The sequence below is a fragment of the Neovison vison genome, chromosome 12 (genome assembly GCF_020171115.1).
Source record: "Neovison vison isolate M4711 chromosome 12, ASM_NN_V1, whole genome shotgun sequence".
NCBI classification, from domain to species: Eukaryota; Metazoa; Chordata; class Mammalia; order Carnivora; family Mustelidae; genus Neogale; species Neogale vison.
The window spans coordinates 64291280-64312642 of record NC_058102.1 but is presented as its reverse complement, the minus strand read 5'-3'; the positions used below and the strand labels follow the sequence as shown (position 1 = coordinate 64312642).

Below are 21363 nucleotides of genomic sequence, written 5' to 3'. Positions count from 1 at the left end.
ATTCATTCATGCAAGAGACATTATCAGTGCTCACCACAACAAGAGACAATGTAGGTCAGTTCATAAAGTCAAAAAGACCACTAGTATGGATGGAACTAGAGCATATCATGCTTAGCGAAATAAGTCAAGTGGAGAAAGACAACTATCATATGATCTCCCTTATATGAGGAAGTAGTGATGCAACATGGGGGCTTAAGTAGGTGGGAGAAGAATCCATGAAACAAGATGGGATAGGGAGGGAGACAAACCATAAGTGACTCTTAATCTCACAAAACAAACTGTGGGTTGCTGGTGGTTGGGAGAAGGGGGGTAGGGTTATGGACATTGGGGAGGGTATGTGCTTTTGGGTAAATTGGAAGGGGTGGTGAACCATGAGAGACTATGGACTCTGAAAAACAATCTGAGGGGTTTGAAGTGGCGGAGGGGTGGGAGGTTGGGGTACCAGGTGGTGGGTATTATAGAGGGCACAGCTTGCATGGAGCACTGGGTGTGGTGAAAAAATAATGAATACTGTTTTTCTGAAAATAAATAAATTGGAAAAAAAAAAAAAGGAAAAAGACCACTAGTCTCCTTCTTAATAACTTCCCTGTAAAAAAGATAATCTCATTTGATTATAAGGTTATCCATGTGGTCCCCACACTGGTAGATTTTATAACCTGTATGACACAGTGCATGTTATTAAGGAGGTGGCAAATCTAGTGGTTATGGACATGAATGAATCACACCAGACTTTTCAATCCAGGGCTCAGTTCATTTGTTAATACAGGACACATCAGCATAGAAGCTCAGAATATGAGAAGAAGACAATTATATCCATCCCTCCTCCCATATAATCACTTACTATATGAACCTGGGTGAAGCACTTCAACTCCCTAGTTTCCATTTCCTCACCTGCAAAACAGAAAATAATGCCACCTCCTAAGGTGGCTGTCAGGATTAAATGAAGCAAAAACTATGAAGCATTTACCAGTACTTTCCACATGGAAAGCAGGCAGTAAATATTAGTTATCATTGCTATTTCATTATAGAGTCTTACAAAATGGTGACTGTCACCTATATACAACCTGGCACTGTAAACAACTAACACTGAATGATTAATCCAAAAAGTGTACTGGCTAGTTATGGCATTCCTAAAAACAAAATTTAGGTTGTTATCCATCAGAAATGGATGGATCAGAAATGGGTTTGGATATAACAGCACTTGTTTCCTAAAATATCTTACACAGGAATACTGTCTCTACCCTCCAATGAATTTCAGAAGAAAATATTTTCTTCTCTATGAAATCTCACGAAAATTATGACTAATAATGCACTGTATTCTAGACACTTTTATTACTCCAAACGTATCTGTGACCAGCAGTGGAATTAGTACAAGCAAAAGGATATACTTAGGAACTTTTAGAAAACTCTGTCTTAACACCTCAGCAGATATTACTAGTACTCCTCCAGCCTCTTCAGTCTCTCCTAATCTCTTTTTCTTTCCCTTTCTCTTACTATTTTATTCTTCTCCAAAGATACTTACATCCTCCTCTCATCCCCTTTCCCTTCCCGTCTCATCATCTCATATTCTAAGCTCCCTATGGTGGCTGGTCCTGCATTAACCAATGGAACAGAAGCCTGAGCCCCGGGGTTATTACTGAAAGTTTAGCTGCATTCACTACTGGCCCAATTTCACTATCAAGAGTTTTATTTCCAGTAGATTTATTTTATTTTATTTTATTTTAAGATTTTATTTATTTATTTGACAGAGAGAGATCACAAGTAGGCAGAGAGGCAGGCAGAGAGAGAGAGAGAGAGAGAGAGAGAGAGGAGGAAGCAGGCTCCCTGCTAAGCAGAGAGCCCAATGCGGGCCTCGATCCCAGGACCCTGGAATCACGACCTGAGCTGAAGGCAGAGGCTTTAACCCACTGAGCCACCCAGACGCCCTTCTAGTGTATTTTTAAAACCAAGTTAGCACCGTATCATATCAAGAAGACCTTGAATCTTCTTTGGTCTCATTAGAATGGAGGCTGATCCTTGTACCTCTCCTTCCCCAGCCTTCTAGGTACCAGGCCAAACATTTTAAACTCCCGAACATAATCCACTGTTGGCCAAGGGTGGTATGAATTGCATAAAGGGAAACCTCACTAAATTGAAGGCCAAAGGCCAGGAGAGGGAGCTCTCATATCCCACCAATGTCTTCATTTGCAGAACCAACAGAGAGACCTTGCAAATCCAACTACCACCTCAGCAGGAGAAATAAAGATTTTCTCCTTACCTGGCAATAGCCCAGACAATAAGAGACTGTCACAACTCAATGACACTGAAAAGCCACTACATTTTGAACTCCCAGTTTACCCCAATGGACTTTTTGTTTATAAAAGTCCCTCCTGACTCTCCTCTTTCCTCTACAAAAAGAGGGGTACTCTTTCTTCTCCAGACTTGCCTATGATTTTGCTGTAGTTTGCATGTCCTGAATCACAATTCTTTGTTATTCTTGAATAAATCCACTTTTCCTGGTAAAATAACTTGGCAGTTTTATTTTTAAGATTAATGATGATAAGATAACTAACAACTAAGATACTCTAACCCATGAAGCCTGTACAGCCGGCCAGTTTGTTTTATTTTTAATACTTTATTTTTTCTTTAAAGATTTTATTTATTTATTTGACAGAGATCACAAGTAGGCATAAAGGCAGGCAGAGAATGAGGAAGGGAAGCAGGCTCCCGGCAGAGCAGAGAGCCCAATTTGGGCCTCGATCCCAAAATCCTGGGATCACAACCTGAGCCGAAGGCAGAGGCTTTAACCCACTGAGCCACTCAGGTGCCTCAGCAGGCCAGTTTTTAAAAGGCATACTTTAGCAGTCTTAACTAGGACATGCAGTCTGGAATAAAGACAAGCCCGAAATGCTTGTTAAACTCAAGTCAAACTCATCTCAATTCTAAGCTTAAATAAAATAACTACAGAGTATAGTATACTGGAACAACTAGTCTGCTGTCTGCTGCTTGTCATATGTGTTCTCTGAGAGGATCCTTCATCTTTCAGCCTGGTCTCTTCATTGTAAATGATGTCTAAGGTCCCTTTCAGAACTATTATGGCAAGATATTGTCAGTATCAACCAAATTTTGTACAGGTGACCTTTGAACAACATAGTTCAAACCTACACAGGGTCCCCTTACATGCAGATTTAAAAAAATTAATTCAGTACAGTTCTGTAAATATACTTTCTCTTCCTTATGGTTTTCTTTATTTTATTTTATTTATTTGACAGACAGAGATCACAAGTAGGCAGAGAGGCAGGCAGAGGGAGAGGAGGAAGCAGGCTCCCCGCTGAGCAGAGAGCCCGATGTGGGGCTCGATCCCAAGACCCTGAGATCATGACCTGAACCGAAGGCAGAGGCTTAACCCTCTGAGCCACCCAGGCGCCCCTTCCTTATGGTTTTCTTAATGACGTTTTCTTTTCAGGGTGCCTGGGTGGCTCAGTCAGTTAAACCTCTGACTCTTCCTTTCCACTCAGGTCATGATTTCACAGTGGTGAGAGGTCAGGCTTCCTGCTCAGTGGGGAGTCTGCTTGAGATTCTCTTCCTCTGCCCCAAAGACACATGTGCATGCCTCTCTCTCTCTCTAAAATAAATAAATAAATAAATCTTTAAAGAAAATATTTTTTTCTGGGGCACCTGGGTGGCTCAGTCAATTAAGCATCAGACTCCTCACTTTGGCTCAGTTTCTGATCTCGGGGTCCTGGAATCGAGCCCCATGTCAGGCTCCCTGCTTAGTGGGGAGTCAGCTTGCCTCCTTTCTGCCCTTCTCCCCCACACTTGCCCGCACTCCCTCTCTAATAAATAAATCTTCAAAAAAAAGTTTCTTTTAGCTTACTTTAAGAATACAGCATATAGGGGCGCCTAGGTGGCTCAGTGGGTTAAGCCTCTGCCTTCAGCTCGGGTCGTGGTCTCAGGGTTCTGGGATCGAGCCCCACATTGGGCTCTCTGCTCAGCGGGGAGCCTGCTTCCCCCTCTCTCTGCCTGCCTTCTGCCTACTTGTGATCTTTCTCTATCAAATAAATAAATAAAAATATTTTTTTAAAAAAAGAATACAGCATATATGTAACATATACCATGTGTATTATTTGACTGTTTATGTTATCGGTAAGGCTTCTAGTCAACAGTAGGCTAGTAGTTAAAGTTTTGGAGGAGCCAAAGTTATACGCAGATTTTCAACTGTACTGAACAGGTCAGCACTCCTAACCTCCATCTCTGTTCAAGGGTTAAATGTATTTGAATTTAGACCATGGTCTTCACTGCCCCAAAGCTCTTCTGGAAACCACACCCAAGAAAACCAAAGCTAAAAATAAATAGAGGCACCAAGGAAGAGATTTCAAAAGGGGCCTGTGACGGGGATTGCACCCATCATACTTCAGTACTCTTCAGCAGAACTAAATCCAAACTACCACTGCAATGCTTTAAGAATATTCCGGCCACCACACAATTTGTGGACTCCTATGTAAACTTTATACTCATTCATTGATTAAACAATAAGTATAAGGTACTATGGGGACTTGCACATTTATATTACTTAAATAAAGGTCCTTAATTTCTCCACTGCCTAGAAGATTTGTGCTGTAAAAAAAAAAAAAAAACCACATGTAAATTCCTACAGCTAGGTCATTGAGGAAATGAGAAGCATGAAAGAAAATTTCAAATGATGACTACCTTCCAACATGTCAACTAATTCCAACAACTTCCATTTATACCTCCTTTCTTCTTTATACAATAATCAATTTAAAACCTTTTTCATATATTTAACACTTAAAGAAAATGTAAATGTTTCTACTTTAATATCTAAAGGAACATCATTTATGGATAAAGTGCATTTTAAAAAATATACAGTGAGTAGGAAAAGCACAACAGTTAAGATGAACTAAAGAAAGGATAATAGGAAATATCAATATATCAAGGGGTGTGTGTGTGTGTGTGTGTGTGTGTATACCAAAGAAGTTTTTTCCACTGTTGGTAAAACTCAGCTTCACTAGGAAGAATGTCTAAAAAAAATCTACAGTCCTAATAACTTTATTATAAGCCTTTAGTCTAATAACTGTTACTTCATCGTAAGTCTTGTGTCCTTAATTTTATTTCAATGCCTCACCACCTGTGAAGTGTGAATTCCAGGAGCATGCCTATGTTAAGAAAAGGTCTATAAAGCAATCAGTAGAACTTACATTTAACAGAAGTGAACTTAGACCTTCTACAGGCAGGGTGACAACTTGCTAAGAAACAGTGCGATAAAAATAGATCAGTTCCATAAAAGTAAAATAGAAACTTAACTATATTTAACTTTGAAATTAATGCAGCAAAACAGAAACAACCTCCTGATTAATTTGCCTAACTCACTGGCCTTGTTTCCTCCTCTCCAATGAAGCTCTGTGGAAAAAGTCAAGAAGATGGTTAGTTGGTAATGTGATGCTACATTCTCTTGTTTTCCTCTGATCTTACTGGCCATACTTCTTAATCTCTTCAGTTGTTTCCTCTTCATCCTCCTCACCTTGAATGTTGGAGTGTCTCTAGGACTCAACCCTTGAGCCTCTTCTCTTTTCTATCCATATTCACTCCCTAGGTATTGTCATCCAATTTCATGGCTTTCAATTTACATCTATATAAAAATTTTGATCCCTGAGAGATGCCTTGCCTACATGACATCTCCATCTGAATGTCTAACGGATATCTCAAACTTAACATGTCCAAAACTGAACTAACTCATCTTTCCCACCTGCTTCTCTCAGTCTTATTTCAGTAAATAGAGGTGCTTATAATTGTTGAGGCCAAAAATCTTACAGTTATCTTTGATCACTTTCTTTGAATATGAATACCATATCCAACTTATCAGCAAGTCCTGCTGGCTCTACCGCCAAAATAATCCCGCTCCTCACCACTTCACTGCTACTGCTTTGGTCTAAGCCAGGAACACCTCCCACCTCACATATCAAAAAAGAACCTCCTCCTAACTGGTCGCTTCTAACCTTGCCCCTAACAGTCTAATCAACAAGGCAGCCCAGCAATCCTTTTAGAGAGTACATCAAGTCTCATTGCACTGCTCGAAACCTTACAGTAGCTTACCACTTTAGAGTAAAAGCTCAACAATTATCTATCAGGCCCTACACAATCTTCCCTCCCCTTTCTCTATGCTCATATCTACTACCTTCCTCCTCCCTCAGCTCCAACTACCTTGGCCTCCTTACTGTTACCTGCAGAAACTAGGCACTCTTCAAACTCAGTCTCCCTGTGAACTGTCTCCCCTGCCTGCAATCTTGTTCCCCAAGACAATCCACGTGGCTTGCTTCCTCACCTCCATCAAGGTTCTAGTCTAAGGGCTCCATTTCTGTGAAGCCTTCCCTAGCCATCTCATTTAAAATCTGCAACCCCACCATCCCACCATTCTTTCAGCACTACCCCAGTCTCATTTCCCTGCTTTATTTTCCTTCACAGCACTTACTGACATGTAACAAACTATATGTCTTCATTTTGTTCACTCTAAAATGTAAGCACCATGATAGCAGGGATTTATGACTGCTTTGTTCACAGCTGTCCCCAATGCCTGGAACATAATCTACACTTTAAGGTTTTCAAAACTATTTTTTGAATGAATCACTGATACTTAAATATCATCAGACAAAAATATCCCTTCAAAACACCAATTATAAGCAGAACTCTCAAGCATCCACTCTCATGCATAGTGTTCCAAAAGGAGAAGCCAGTTAGTGTTTAAAAAATGAATTAGAAATTAATTTTTTACTGCTTACTTTTGTTAAAGCCATCTGCACTTGCCTTAAGAGTCCCAGGCCACACCTACCGGTGTTGTTTTAGTTTTACTAAGCATACAGACTTCAGATAGAAAAAAATACAGGCTTTTTCCTTTCATCAGTCACTACTGACAAAAGGCCTCAAAGTGACTCCTTACTACAAATGATTAGGATGTTCAGGGGAGAAAGGACTCTAGAAAAATAAAAATAATCCCTTCAATCCCCAAAGAGGAATCTCTCCAGATCTCTCTGAAGACATGTTTTCTAACTTCATATCCCTTAACAAAGTGATTCTTTTTTTTTTTTTTTTTAAGATTTTATTTATTTATTTGAGAGAGAGATTGAGACCACAAGTAGGCAGAGAGGCAGGCAGAGAGAGAGGGGGAAGCAGGCTTCCTGCCGAGCACAGAGCCCGACGTTGGGCTCAATCCCAGGACCCGGAGATCATTACCTGAGCCGAAGGCTTAACCCACTGAGCCACCCAGGCGCCCGAACAAAGCGATTCTTAGTATGTACAGGAAGTTTTAACTGAAGAAATAACATGACCATATAACTACACATACAGAAAAATCTGGTACTCGTGCTTCTTTTCTAAAAACCTTTAACTAAAACTAGACTTAGAATTTTTGTTGAAAATGTTCTGCGTGAACCTGGCTTAAAAAGATACTTGCTTAGCTAAGACACGAGTGGATCAGTACTGTATCTTACAGTCGAACACATTCTTTTCCTATTGTTTATTATTTAACACATCGTTCCCAGTCCCCTTTATTACCCCCCAAAAGAGTAAAAGAGAAAACAAAAATACACATTGGTGCAAGCAATCAGGCATGCTATGTCCAAAGCAAGCTGTTCTGGAAAGCTATGACCTAAGTGTTCAACACGGACACAGATAAAGTTCAGGCGATAGATGTCACTTGTCTCACCCATTAACAACAACAACAACAAAAATAAAGATTCAGATCCCAAGAAGGTAAGCAGAAAGAGGCGTGAATAAATGAAATCGGTCGTTTCTCCCCGGCCTCCTCCCGGCGCTGCGCACTCGGTACCGCCCTCCCCCCCCATCATCCTTCAACCGCCCGTTTTGCTAGCATCGGTTCCCAGCTCGGCCCTGCAGTGCGCCATCAAATGGGTGAAGAGGAGGGACCGGTGCCCCTCCAGGAAAAGCCCGACAGTAACACACCGTGCTCCCAAGTGCGGGGAGAACGTCCAACAATTAAACTCAGAAACAGTGTAGGCAGTGCCAACAAAGCGTCGTGCCAAGTCCCAAGCGATCAAAGGTCCTCCCTAGTCCCGTGACACCGCCAAATAGACAGGATTCCAAAAGGTGACGATCGTCATCGCCGAACGCGAGGCGGGAAGCAGCGCGGACCCGGAACAGTCAAGGATGAAGTCCGACCAGCCTCCAGCCTGCACTCGCCCTGCAGGCCGTCACCGCCGCGGTGGACGCCACCCCCGCCGCCCAGCGGGGTCTGTCACCGCCTCCCCCGAGGGGGCCAGAGCGCCGCGTCACTTGCCAGGGCTGAAACTTCGCAGTCGGGCGGGGGGTGGTGGGTGGTGGGATGCACGGGATCGCGGCAAGGCCGGGGAGTTAGCGCGCCCGGTGACTCACCGGACGCCTCCGCGTGCAGCTGCGGGCGAGAGGGACAGCGTGCCGGGTGGGGGCCGTGCCCTCGAGGCCGCCCCCGTCCCCGTTATTAATAACCCCGCGCCTGGGAGGCAAAAGCCTGAGGCGGGCGCCCTCAGCGGCGCGACGCCCGCGGGCTCAGCAGCGCACCCTGCACGCGGAATAAATAACAATGTCATTAAATCGCCGCCCGGGCGCCGGTCCGGATGGAGAGCGGGCGCCGCCGGGAGCCGACTTTGTCTAGAACCCGCCTCCCGCGCGTCCCCGCAGCGTCCCTCGCGTCCCTGAGAAGACCCCCGGCGCCGCCGGGGCCCGGCCTTACCCGCCAGCTCGTCGGGCTCCAGCCCGCTGTCTGCGTCGATCCCACACAGCACGAAGTAGTGCGCGAAGCGGCAGGCGGCCGGGGAGGAGCCCGAGCCCGGGCCGGGCGCCGCGCCGCTCCCGCTCATCCCGGCCGCGCTGCTCCTGCCGCCGCCGCCTCTCGGGAAGGCTCGTCGCTACGCCTGCGGTCCCCGCGCGCCTGTCCTAGGGCGACACCGGCGCGCCCATGGCCGCGCAGCCGCCGCTCGTCACCGCAGCCTCGCTCCCCGCTCGGCGCCGGAGAAGCGGCCGCGAGCTCGCGCCCAGTCAGTCCCAATCCCGGTCCCGGGTGGGGGAGGGGCGCGCAGGGGGAGTGTCGGCGTGAGAGACTCGCGCCGCCGCAGCTGCGCTCGCGAACTGGAAGCCGCGGCGTCTGGCGCCCGCCGGTCAGCTGAGCGGCGCTCGGGTTGTGGGAGCGCTGGGAGGGCGGGGGCGCTGAGGACCAGCGCGTGGGGTGGGAGGGGGCTGAAAGGAGGGCGCGCTCGCGAGGGGCGGGAGCGCGCTCTCCGGTCGTGTGCGCGCGCGCGCCCCGCGGGCTGCGAGGGAGCGCCTAGCGCGGGCAGGATTAGTGCTCGGCAGCCGGGGCCGCGGCGCAGGGGGCGGTCGCACACACGCCTCCTGGCCTCTGCCAGCCGAGAGGGTTAGCCGCGGCGCAGGATTCTGGCTTCCAAAGGAGATGCTACCTATCCTAATTAAAAAAAAAAAAAAAAAAAATGCAGCTTTGGGGAAGTCTGAGATCGTTTACCATCACGGCCTGGACCATCAACCTCTTTTGAACCGTGACATGTGCAAATGCCTGTCTCGATTTAAGATCTTAGTCCTTGAATCTTTCCCTCAGCCCTCACCCCCATCTACGAGCCATCCTTACTCAGTGAATTCGTGTGAACTCAATGACCACAAAGGGTTGAGACTTCTAAAAGGACAATTGCCTATCCTCCCGCACCCCCTCCCTTTCTGTAATTTATCCTGACACTTTTCAGGTGAGTGTAAAGTAGCCAAGGCACTCCAGTTCCCCAGCTCTGTACTCAGTTGATATTATCAGCTCTCCCTACAGGTACAATTGGAGGCTGATAAGGCAACAGGAATTAGACCCTGAACTCTGCTCCTCACAAAGCCATGGCTTTCTTACTCTGCTCTTCCCTCTGAGATTCCATTCTACAGGAGTTCACCAACCAGGTTTTATGTCTTTGAAAGATAAAAAATCGAATAGATCAATTTCCACATTGTCATGCCTTCAGCACCATTCCCTACTCATTTTGGATTTGGGTATAATGTGGGTGGGTGGGTAGGTGGGGGGCGTCACGAATACCACTGGTAGTCACACAAACCTCCAGGCACGTTGACTGAGAAACAAACTATTATTCTGACTGAATAATGTTCCTCCTGGAAGATAGGTATGTGTGCATACCATCCTTTACTATACCTTCTATCCTTTCTCTCTTTCCTCAATTTTGAAATGTAAGAAGAATCACGAAATCAGGGTGAAGGACAGCCTGGGTAATTGACCTTTTGCTCCTACTGCACCCTGCCCTCTTTCTTCAAAACACTTGTAATGACTTTTTCTGTTTGTCTTAGCTGGATTGTAAGCTCCACAGAGCAGAAGTCATGCTCTGTGTCTCATTTCTAGTATCTAGCAGAACCCTGGTCTCACTGAGCTCTTCAATTTATTTTTATCAAATGAAAGAAAGGTTATCCAGGTAGTAAAAAGTTGTTGATGCTTCTAGGAAATATACAAACTTTAATATCTGTATTAATGAACATGAAAATATGCTAACTCGGTGTTGTACAAGTATTGTTTTTCCTCCTGTAGAGGGTACTGAAATACATACCACAATTTCACTGCTAAGGAGGAGAGGGAGTGACTGGGATGAGTATGTGTTTCTCCTAACTATTTTTGGTGATTGCTTCTTACAAAATGTTTGTTAGATTCTAGACTAACAAACAAAGGAAAATAAATTTACCTCTGAACTAACCATGAGACATGTCATTTTTTGTTCACTTGTTCACTTGAAAAGCAACTGAGGGGTGCCTAGGTGGCTCAGTCTGCCTTTAGCTCAGATCATGAACTCAGGGTTCTGGGATCGAGCCCCAAGTCAGGCTTCTCTGTTCAATGGGGAGTTTGCTTTTCCCTCTACCTCTACCACTGCCCCTGCTTGTACTCTTGCCCCCACTTCCACTTAAATAAATAAATAAAATCTTCAAAAAAAAAAAAAGAAAGAAAACAGCTGATTTAGGAGTTTGTAAGCCCTACATTAATGTTAAGCTGAAAAAATTGAAAGAAACCTGGAATACATTCAATTTTGAGTATAAATCTCATCAAAATAGAGAAAATCTCCAAAATCTTTCCTAAAGCTTTCAAGAGAACAGTTACATATTATAAAATTAAACTTAACTTGAAAATACCTGGGTACATTCCTAAGGATGCTGTATAGGTATATTCTGCATTAAATTGCAGTGAAATAAAAGGATAATCAAGAATTAACTATATATCACCGCATACATGTTTCCCTCTAAAATAATGACATAGAAATAATTACCTAAGCAAACAAAAAATGACTTGAAATAAATTGTCCAAAATATTTAAATTGTGTCAAGAAGGAGAGAGATCATATGCCTCTTCCCATGCTAAGACAGCCCTTGTCAATACCATTCTTCACCTCCACCAGGCCACCCACACATACACAAAACCCAGAGCGAAGGAATTGCTAAAGTAACTTCGGATCCCCAGACATTCATTGGACCACACTTCACTAACAGTCAGATCACCATATGCCATTAGGTGAGCACTGCTCAGTCAAGGACTCATTCTTCAGCTTCCCTTAGACAGCAGACCCTAGAGAGGCTCAGCTACTCCAAGTTTAAATCATGCCCTCCATTTGAGGACTGACCAGAGTCCTTCAGAGGTAGCAAATCATTGCTCAGATACTTAGAGCATTGCCTTCCATTCTGCTGTTGTTCCTCGTATGTTTGCTGCCTGAATTGATAACATGCAGAGAAGGTACTAATCCTAAGTTTAACTACTAAACAGCACAAAACATGCCAAACAATCACGATTCCAACAAAAGGAAATCCTGAGGGACATTCTCTTCTGCCAGGGTTTTAGCTTTCTGGGAAAAATCTTATCACAACAAAAGTTTATTTGGAGAGTTGATTATCATATTCTGTCATTATAGTTTCAGGAAAAAAGGTTAATTTATGCCAATAAGAATTTGGTAGCAAAATAGCTGACTCACAGTTTTGCCTAAACTTGTTCCTACCTTTTTACAATGAATCCAATATTATTAAGAGTCTCCTTTATGTAAGTTATTGTGCTAATGCTTTGAGAATATGAAGTCTAAAAATTTCATATTTCATTCAAAAAATAAAAAACACCTCCATCTCTTCAGGAGTTTATAGCCTAGTAGAAAGGCAAATATTTCTCGAAGACAATTAAAAGACCAAAAAGAGATAATAAGAAGTAAAATCTAGTATATTCCACATGACAAGTTCAAAAAGCAATATAGGATTTAGTGAGGAGAGATGTCAAATCTTCCTATGGAATTCAGTAAGATAGTATGAAAGTGATAACTTTCAGAATGGACCTTTAAAGAGCAATAGGAATTCATGAGTTAGAGATGAGAGAAGAGATATTCCAGGCAAGAAGAAGTGACTGGGGTGAAAAGTGTATAGAGGGAGATAAAAAAAAGTGTGTAGAGGACAGTAATTCAGTTGGAGCCAAAGCAGAAAGAGTCTTGAACAGCAGGCGAGTAGGGCTGACTTACCTTTTTATACTCTTTTCTCACTTGAGGGATTTGATGCCTGAATGCTAGCTTTGAGTAAGTTTGACACAAAATATTTGAGATCAGCTAAACCAGTCTTCTCATTTTATGCATAAAAATATCTAAGTCTCACAGAATTTTGGTGATTTACCCAAACACACATTGTTAGTGGCAGACCCAGGAGCAAAGTGTAAAAGATTGCATTGTAGTGAGCATTGTAGGATCTTTTTTTTTTTTTAAGATTTTATTTATTTATTTGACAGAGAGAGATCACAAGTAGGCAGAGATAAGGGGGAAGGAGCGTTGTCAGATCAATCTTAAGGGCCTCCTCATTTTTAATATCTGTAAGTCTATGAAATCTCTTTATCTGAGTTGACTAATCTTCCTCCTATATGCTGCTTACATCTTTTTAGTAATCCCTTTGGAATTTGATTATTATTTTTTCATTTTATGATGAAAAAATTTCAAATTAAAGACTATAATACTGAACTTCTATATACCCATTACCTAGTTTTAATATTTTACATTGTGCCATTTTTGTTTCATCTATTTGTTTTTTTACCGAAGTATTTGAAAGTGAGGCATATTTGTCGACATTTTGATTATGCCTGTTTATCTGAAGTTTCATATGAATGTCTCCTTACTTTCTCAATGAAATCCCTAGACCTCTTTTTCTCTCTTTACCTCACATAAAATGTCAAAATTAGTCTTCATTCATCATCTAGTCTTGGTCTCATATTTTTTCCCCCAATAATATTATCGTAGATTCCATTCTTTTCTTAGGACTCCCTCTTCCTTCTGAGAACCTCTTTCCTTCATTCTATCTAAATTGTTCACTCAGGAGCTACAGTGATATGATACAACTTCACACCTATTTCTCCCTCCTCTCTATTCAGTTGACTGATCTAGAAGAAGGCTTATGACCCAGGCTGAGCCAATGAGCCCTTTCCCATTGGTCTTGGACTTAGGGCTCAAGAGTTGAGATGGTCTCTCTGCAGGTAGGCAACGATACAAGCTGAAGAGCTTAGGTATCAGTAGTCACACTTCTAATATACAGAGAAAGAGTGAGAGGGAAGAATGAGGCTGGTGGTCAGAACAGAGAGGCAAACAGAGCAAGCATCCTGTACTGTGATCATGAGTTTAACTTTTTTGCCTAAGCCAATTTAAATTGGAATTCTGGCACTTGCAGCCAAAAGAGCACACATGTAAGTGTGATTTGAACATTACCAATAGGAAGAATCAGGCAAAACCTTCAGGCTACCCCCTGCTAAAATGTATAAGACCACTCTAAACATTCACCCCACCCAAATTCAAAAAACTTAAGAGAAGCTGTAATTACTGTACTAGGTTTTCAAGGTCTCTCCATGAATTTAAATACATAAACTTATAAAAACCTTATCTATTTATTGAAGTGATAGCAAACTTATATTAAAAATACTATAAGCTTATTTTTTCCTCTTTTTGGTAGATCATATTTTGTGACCAAAAATCTCAATATTACAATGTTTGCAGTGCATTTATCTGACAAAGAACTTCTATTCAGAATGTTTAAAGTATTCTTACAACTCAAAAGTAAGAAAAGGCCATTCTTCACGTTGGCAAAATATTTGAATAAACATTTCGCAACAGAAAATATGCAAATGACCCATAAGCACAGGGAGAAAAGGCCCAACATTCCTATTTCAACATGCAGAGACTAGGGTGCCTGGGTGGCTCAGTGGATTAAGCTGCTGCCTTCAGCTCAGGTCACGATCTCAGAGTCCTGGGATCGAGTCCCGCATCGGGCTCTCTGCTCAGCAGGGAGCCTGCTTCCCTCTCTCTCTCTCTGCCTGCCTCTCTGCCTACTTGTGATTTCTCTCTGTCAAATAAATAAATAAAATCTTTAAAAAAAAAAAACATGCAGAGACTAAAAGAATGACTAAATTACATCAGGGATGACAAAACCACAAAAAGATAGCCCTTCATATGCACTAGAATGGCTAAAATTTAAAAGCTAACAATACGGGGCACCTGGGTGGCTCAGTGGGTTAAGCCGCTGCCTTTGGCTCAGGTCATGATCTCAGGGTCCTGGGATCGAGTCCCGTATCGGGCTCTCTGCTCAGCAGGGAGCCTGCTTCCCTCTCTCTCTCTCTCTCTCTCTGCCTTCCTCTCTGTCTACTGTGATCTCTCTCTGTCAAATAAATAAATAAAATCTTTAAATAAAATAAAATAAAAGCTAACAATACCAAGTGCTGGGAAAGATGTGGGTATTGTTAGTGGGTGTGCAAAATGCTGTCATGTGGTAGCTTCTTATCAAGTTAAACAAACACTTCTTATCAAGTTAAGCAAACAGTTAGTATATGTCCAGGAAAAATTCATTCCTATGGACTTCCCCCCAAAAATGAAAACATATGATCACAAAGGTTGGTTCTTACAAACGTCCATAGCAGCATTATTCATATTAGTCCCAAACTAGAAAAAAAAAACACGATGCTAACTATCAGTTTATTGTCTCGCAGGTTTGAATCCATCCTTCTTCACCCTGGTTTATGATATTAGAGCAGGAACTTCTAAGCATTTGTCCTCTGCCAACTGGCAGCCTTAGTCAAATTGAGGGCACTGGAGGGACTCCACAAGAAATATATCGGCAGGAAGGCACTTAACTTTGGGTTTGTGGTTCCTTTTTTTCCATATTTTTATTTAGAACAGGTGCTAATGCTTGGTAGCACTCACCTCTGAGTCCTAGTTCTAGCCACAATCTCAGGTCCTGTTCTTTGCCTTCTCAGACTGCTATTACAGACCCGCTGCTGGCCACCTGCACCATCTTGTATCTGCAGCCCACCGATGGGGGCAGCTCCAGCCCATGTCCCTTGTTTCTTCACAACTGACAAGCAGGCTGTCCATTCCTATGATGGCCACATTCTTTTCAAAGAGGTCAGAATCAGGGATACCTGGGTGGCTCGGTCAGGTCCTGAGGACCTGACTCAATGCTCAGGTCATGATCCCAGGGTCCCGGGATCCAGTTCCACATAAGGCTTCTTGCTCAGTGGGGAGCCTGCTTCTCCTTCTGCCTGGTACTCCCCCAGCTTGTGTTCCCTCTCCCTCTAATAAATAAAATCTTTAAAAGGAAAAAAAAAAAAAGAGGTCAGTATCAAAGCCTTGTAGGGGGCAAGGAATCCTTTTCTAAGTCCTTCTTTCCTCCTGAGTCTGCTCCCCTTCATCCTGCTTACTATTTCTAGCTGCTCTTGTATCCCTTTAAGTCATTAACAACCTTTTACTAGTTAACAATTATATTAAATTCTCCTGTTCGAGTGAGTGGTTTCTGTCCTTTGTTTTCTTTTAAATATTTTATTTATTTATTTATTTGGCAGAAAGGGAGAGAGAGTACAAGCAGGGGGAGTGGCAGGCAGAGGCAGAGAGAGAAGCAGACTCCCCGCTGAGCAGGGAGCCCGATGTGGAATTCTGATCAGGGGACCCTGAGATCATGACCTGAGCCGAAGGCAGATGCTTAAGGACTGAGCCTCCCAGGTGCCCCGGGTTCCTGTCTTTTGACAGAGGTACAACCCAGATGGCCATCATCAGATGACTGCGTAAGTGGATTGGTATACTTATTCCACAAGCTACTACTCACTAGTAGTAAAGAGGAATGAGGGCCGCCTGGGTGGCTCCGTTGGTTAAGCAGCTGCCTTCAGCTCAGGTCATGATCCCAGCGTCCTGGGATTGAGTCCCACATTGGGCTCCTTGCTTGGCAGGGAGCCTGCTTCTCCCTCTGCCTCTGCCTGCCATTCTGTCTACCTGTGCTCGCTCTCTCTCCCTCTCTCTCTCTGACAAATAAATAAAATCTTTAAAAAAAAAAAAAAAAGAGGAATGAACTACTGACTTATGCAACCAGGTCATGACTGTCAGAAATATGCTGAACAAAATGGGCCACAGGCAGAAGAGTCCATGGTGTATTAGTGCATTTATATGATGTTCTAAAATGGCAGAAAGCAGATCAATGGCAGCCTGGGGCCAGAGGTTGGGTGGGATATGGAACTGACACAAGGGAAGCACAAGGGAAGTTTCTAGAGTATGAAAAAAATCTGATATCTTGATTATGGTGGCATGTCACAGTGACATACATTTGTCAAAACCCATTGAATTGTCCTCTCAAAATGGATGCATTTTAAACATTTTTTTTTAAAGATTTTATTTATTTATTTGACAGAGAGAGACCACAGTAAACAGAGAGGCAGGCAGAGAGAGAGAGAGGGAAGCAGGCTCCCTGCTGAGCAGAGAGCCCGATGCGGGACTCGATTCCAGGACCCTGAGATCATGACCTGAGCCAAAGGCAGCGGCTTAACCCACTGAGCCACCCAGGCGCCCCAAAATGGATGCATTTTAATATATATAAATTATACTTCAATAACATCTATTTAAAAAGAAAAAAAAAGCCAAAAGATATGTGGTGATTTTTAATTGCATTCTATATTTCAAAACTTTGCAGTTCCAAAGTTTCAATTATTTTAGTTGATTAACAATAACTGATCTAAATTCTTACAAAAGTCCTGTTCAATTTTCATATCCAGCTGGCATTTTTTGAGATAGTTAGGTATGCTGGTGAGGGGGATGGCCTCCAGAGGCACACTGACTGTCCTCAGATCTCACTTCTTCCTTACTTATAAGACAATTTGTTTAAGGTTACTCAGTTTTAATTTCCTTATTTGTACAATAGGGATCAAAACAGGGTTGGTATAGGGGTGCCTGGGTGGCTAAGTTGTTGGACATCTGCTTTCAGCTCAGGTCATGGTCCCAGGGTCCTGCCTACTTGTGATCTCTCTCTCTCTCTCTCTGTCAAATAAATAAATAAAATCTTAAAAAAAAAAAACAACAGGGTTAGTATAAAGTCCAAAAGGAGGTAATATGTATAGAGTGCTTAGTCTAGTTCCTGGTACACAGAAAGTATAAAGAACATGGAACATATTGTTTCTATATGCCAGGCATTGAGGTAAATATTTTAACATACAATATCTCATTATTTGACTGTTAACAGGAGTTATGGCATCAGCAAACCAGTGTTTGGATATTATTGTAAATATTTGAAATTCTGTTCTTTCTTTCTTTCTTTTTCTTTTTTAAAAATGGGAAGGGGTGGAGAGAAAGAGGCAGAGAGAGAGGCAGAGGGAGAATCTTTTTTTTTTTGGCAGCAAATTAAAAAAAATTTTTTTAATTCACATATAATGTATTATTAGCCTCAGGGGTACAGGTCTGTTTATACACTTCACAGCACTCACCATAGCACATACCTTCCCCAATGTCCATAACCCCACCACCTCCCCCTATGCCCCCAACCCCCTCTGCCCCCCACCCCGACAACCCTCAGTTTTTTTTGTGAGATTAAAAGTCGGAGGGATAATCTTAAGCAGGTTCCACACCCCTAGCCTGGAGCCCAACACAGGGTCCATCTCATAACCCTGAGATAATGACCTGAGCCAAATCAAGAGTCAGACACTTAACTGACTGAACCACCCAGGCGCCCATAAATATTTGAATTTCTTTTTTAAGATTTTATTTATTTATTTATTTATTTATTTGAGAGAGATCGCCAGTAGGCAGAGAGGAAGGCAGAGAGAGAGGAGGAAGCAGGCTCCCTGCTGAGCAGAGAGCCTGATGTGGGGCTTGATCCCAGGACCCTGGGATCATGACCTGAGCCAAAGGCAGAGGCTTTAACCCCCTGAGCCACCCAGGTGCCCCTAAATATTTGAAATTCTTAATGAAAATCCTAGGTGGTCCAGTGGTTCTTAGGTGGCACCCCAGAATATAGTGGGGCAATACCAATTGTAGTCACACACAGCCAGTGGGGACATCAGACCCTAGACCTGGCCTCACTCAGTGATGTCCAATGAACAATGGAGAGCAAGGACACTCGGAGGACCCTGAGTCCCTGCTCAGATAACAGCAAACTTGGGATCCAAGGTGGGCCACAATAAACAAAAGGTGTTGAAAAGGGGGGCAGAAGGGAGGCTCCACTGCAGGTAGCATTCCGAAGTCTGGGCAAGAAGTGAGCCTCAAGAAGTCATATGAGTCACAGTCTCTAGAGTTGGACTAAGCAAGAAGTGAAGAGTGTATATGGGTTGAATCATGTCTTCCCCAAAGATATGTCCAAGTTTTGATCCCTATTACTTGTGAATGCAACCTTATTTGGAGATAGGGTCATTGATAGTATAATTAAGTTAAGATCTCGAGATGAGGGCCTCTGGATCTAAGGTGGGTCCTTAACTGAATTCTGATGTCCTTAGAAGAGAAAGGAAGATGTAGGACATGGAGACACATAAAGGGGGAGGCCATGTGAAGACAGAGGCAGAAGTTGAAGTGACGTTGCCACCAGCTAAAGAATGCCGAGTTTTGCCTGGAAATCCCTGAAGCCAGGAGAGAGAGCCATGGAACGAATTCTCCCTCACAGCCTCCAGAAGAAACCAACACTGCCAGTACCTTAATTTTGATCTTCTGGCCTCCAGAACTGAGGACATCTATTTCTGTTGTTTCAGGCCCCCAAGTTTGTGGTAACTTGTTGCAGCAGCCCTAGGAAATCAGCACAGAAGGAAACTGGCAAAGGCTGGGTCTGAAAAAGGAACTGGGGACCTAGGTTACCAAAGTTGGATGCAAGCTACATCCGACTGGGGGCTCATCAAGGGAGACTGACTTTGCATGTAAGATAGGAGTCTAATTCTAATAACATAAGCACAATAACAAATTCTAAATAGAAATTGCAGGGACAAATTTTAATTTGAAAAATGAGCCTGGGTGGCTCAGTCAGTTGGTGTCTGCCTTCAGCTCAGGTCATGATCCCAGGGTCCTGGGATGGATCCCTGCATTGGTTCCCTGCTCAGTGTGGAGCATGCTTCTCTCTCCCTCGCTACTCCTTCCCTACCCCTGCTTGTGCTCTCTCTCTCTCAAATAAATAAAATTTTAAAAAAGAAATTCTTGTCGTATTACTCCTTGTCCCTCCAACCTCCTCTTCCCTTAGACCAGACCCTCGCACGGCACACAAAAGGGAATATTTGAACCTACAGAATATCTATATTTATCCTAGTTTTGCTGTCCCATTTACTCTCCAGGCAGAAAGAAAATAGCGAAATTTCCAGTGCTTGCAACCTTTAATTAGATCAGCTCCATCCAGTGGAGAAATGAGCATGAATGTCAGAGTTTGGAATCCACCAGTCAGGAAAGGAGGAAGTAGGGGGTTACTTCTTTAGAAGTCCCTACCTATGGAAACAGGAGGCCAGAGGAAAGGAAGTTCCTCTCTAAGAGGTGGTTGTTTAATCAGAATCCATTCCCCATCTCCCTCATGTGTAACATTCATACTGATTGGGACTGGCCTTATTCTTAGCTCTAGGCTGACACTTTGTGAACCTGTGTCACTTGTAGGAGGAATTCATTCAGGAATGGACAGTTACCCTAGGTTGGTCTAATTAAATATTTTATTTATTTATTTATTTATTTATTTATTTATTTGACAGGCAGAGATCACAAGGAGGCAGAGAGGCAGGCAGAGAGAGAGAGAGAGAGAGGGAAGCAGGTTCCCTGCTGAGCAGAGAACCCGATGCGGGACTCGATCCCAGGATGCCGAGATCATGACCAGAGCTGAAGGCAGCAGCGTAGCCCACTGAGCCACCCAGGCGCCCAGGTTGGTCTAATTAGTATGAGGTTCCAGACTTTTGTTTGATAGCTGGAAGAAGGAATACCCTCTTTTCGCCTTGGTTATAAAAAGGAAGTATTCAGTCCCTAGAATTGCCGGTAGCCCTATAAGGAAAGCCAGGCCAAGGATGAAGCCAACATATAGAACAGGGCAGAGCCAAGAGAAACTAAAAAGCAGAGTATATTTTATATACTGCCTTCCGCTCAGGCCATGATCTCCAGGTCCTGAGATCAGCCCTGCATCCAGCTCCTTACTCAGTGGGGAGCCTGCTTCTCCCTCTGCATCCCCCCTTCCCGTGCATGCTCTCTCTCTCCAGTAAATAAATAAAATCATAAATAAACAAATCAATACATAGCAGAGTATATCATGAACTCTGGATCAAATCACACAAGAAGCCTGCCCAATATCTATCATTTATCAGTTAATGTAAGCCAATACGTTCCTTCTATGGTTTCAACCAGTAGGACTTGGTTCTTTTACTTGGAAGTAAAAGTATGCCCCTCCCCACCCAAAATAAGGGGGTTGATCTTTAAGTTCTCTTTCATTTAAAAAAATTATATCCTAAATTTAATAGAAAAGAAATATATAATTACATATTCTGGGGAAAAAATCCCAGGGACCTCTCTCTCTCTCTCTTTTTTTAATTAAAAAAAATTTTTTTTTTAAGATTTTATTTGTTTATTTGACAGAGAGAAACCACAAGTAGACAGAGAGGCAGGCACAGAGAGAGAGAGAGGGAAGCAGGCTCCCCGCCGAGCAGAGAGCCCGATGCAGGACTCGATCCCAGGACCCTGAGATCATGACCTGAGCCGAAGGCAACGGCTCAACCCACTGAGCCACCCAGGCGCCCCTTAATTTAAAAAATTTTTAAAAAAAATTTTATTTATTTATATGACAGAGATCACAAGTAAGCAGAGGCAGGTAGAGAGAGAGGGGGGAAAGCAGGCTTCCTGCTAAGCAGAAAGCCCAACATGGGGCTTGATGCCAGGACACCCGAGATCATGACCTGAGCCAAAGGCAGAGGCTTAACCTACTGAGCCACCCAGGTGCCCCATGGGCCATTTCTTCTTAAGGAGGTGACAATATTATGCCACTAAAGCCTCAGGCAGCTAAGGACCCATAGGATAAGTAAGATACTCTATAGAAAACATTTTCCTTGGTTGGCTGGGTTCCTTCTTACCAAACCAAGGT

The 21363-nt window shown here is 43.3% G+C and overlaps 1 protein-coding gene across 4 annotated transcripts in view; it reads right to left on the bottom strand.

Moving 5' to 3' along the window:
• Positions 1-8853, bottom strand: part of DENND5B (DENN domain containing 5B) — a 201861-nt gene extending 193008 nt beyond the window's left edge. For all 4 annotated transcript variants that reach the window (XM_044228352.1, XM_044228353.1, XM_044228357.1 and 1 more), the window contains exon 1: positions 8720-8853. In XM_044228352.1, coding sequence (XP_044084287.1) covers positions 8720-8846 — 127 coding nt within the window. In that variant the 5' untranslated portion in view covers positions 8847-8853. The remainder of the gene's footprint in view (positions 1-8719) is intronic.
• Between the last annotated feature and the right edge of the window lie 12510 nt (positions 8854-21363).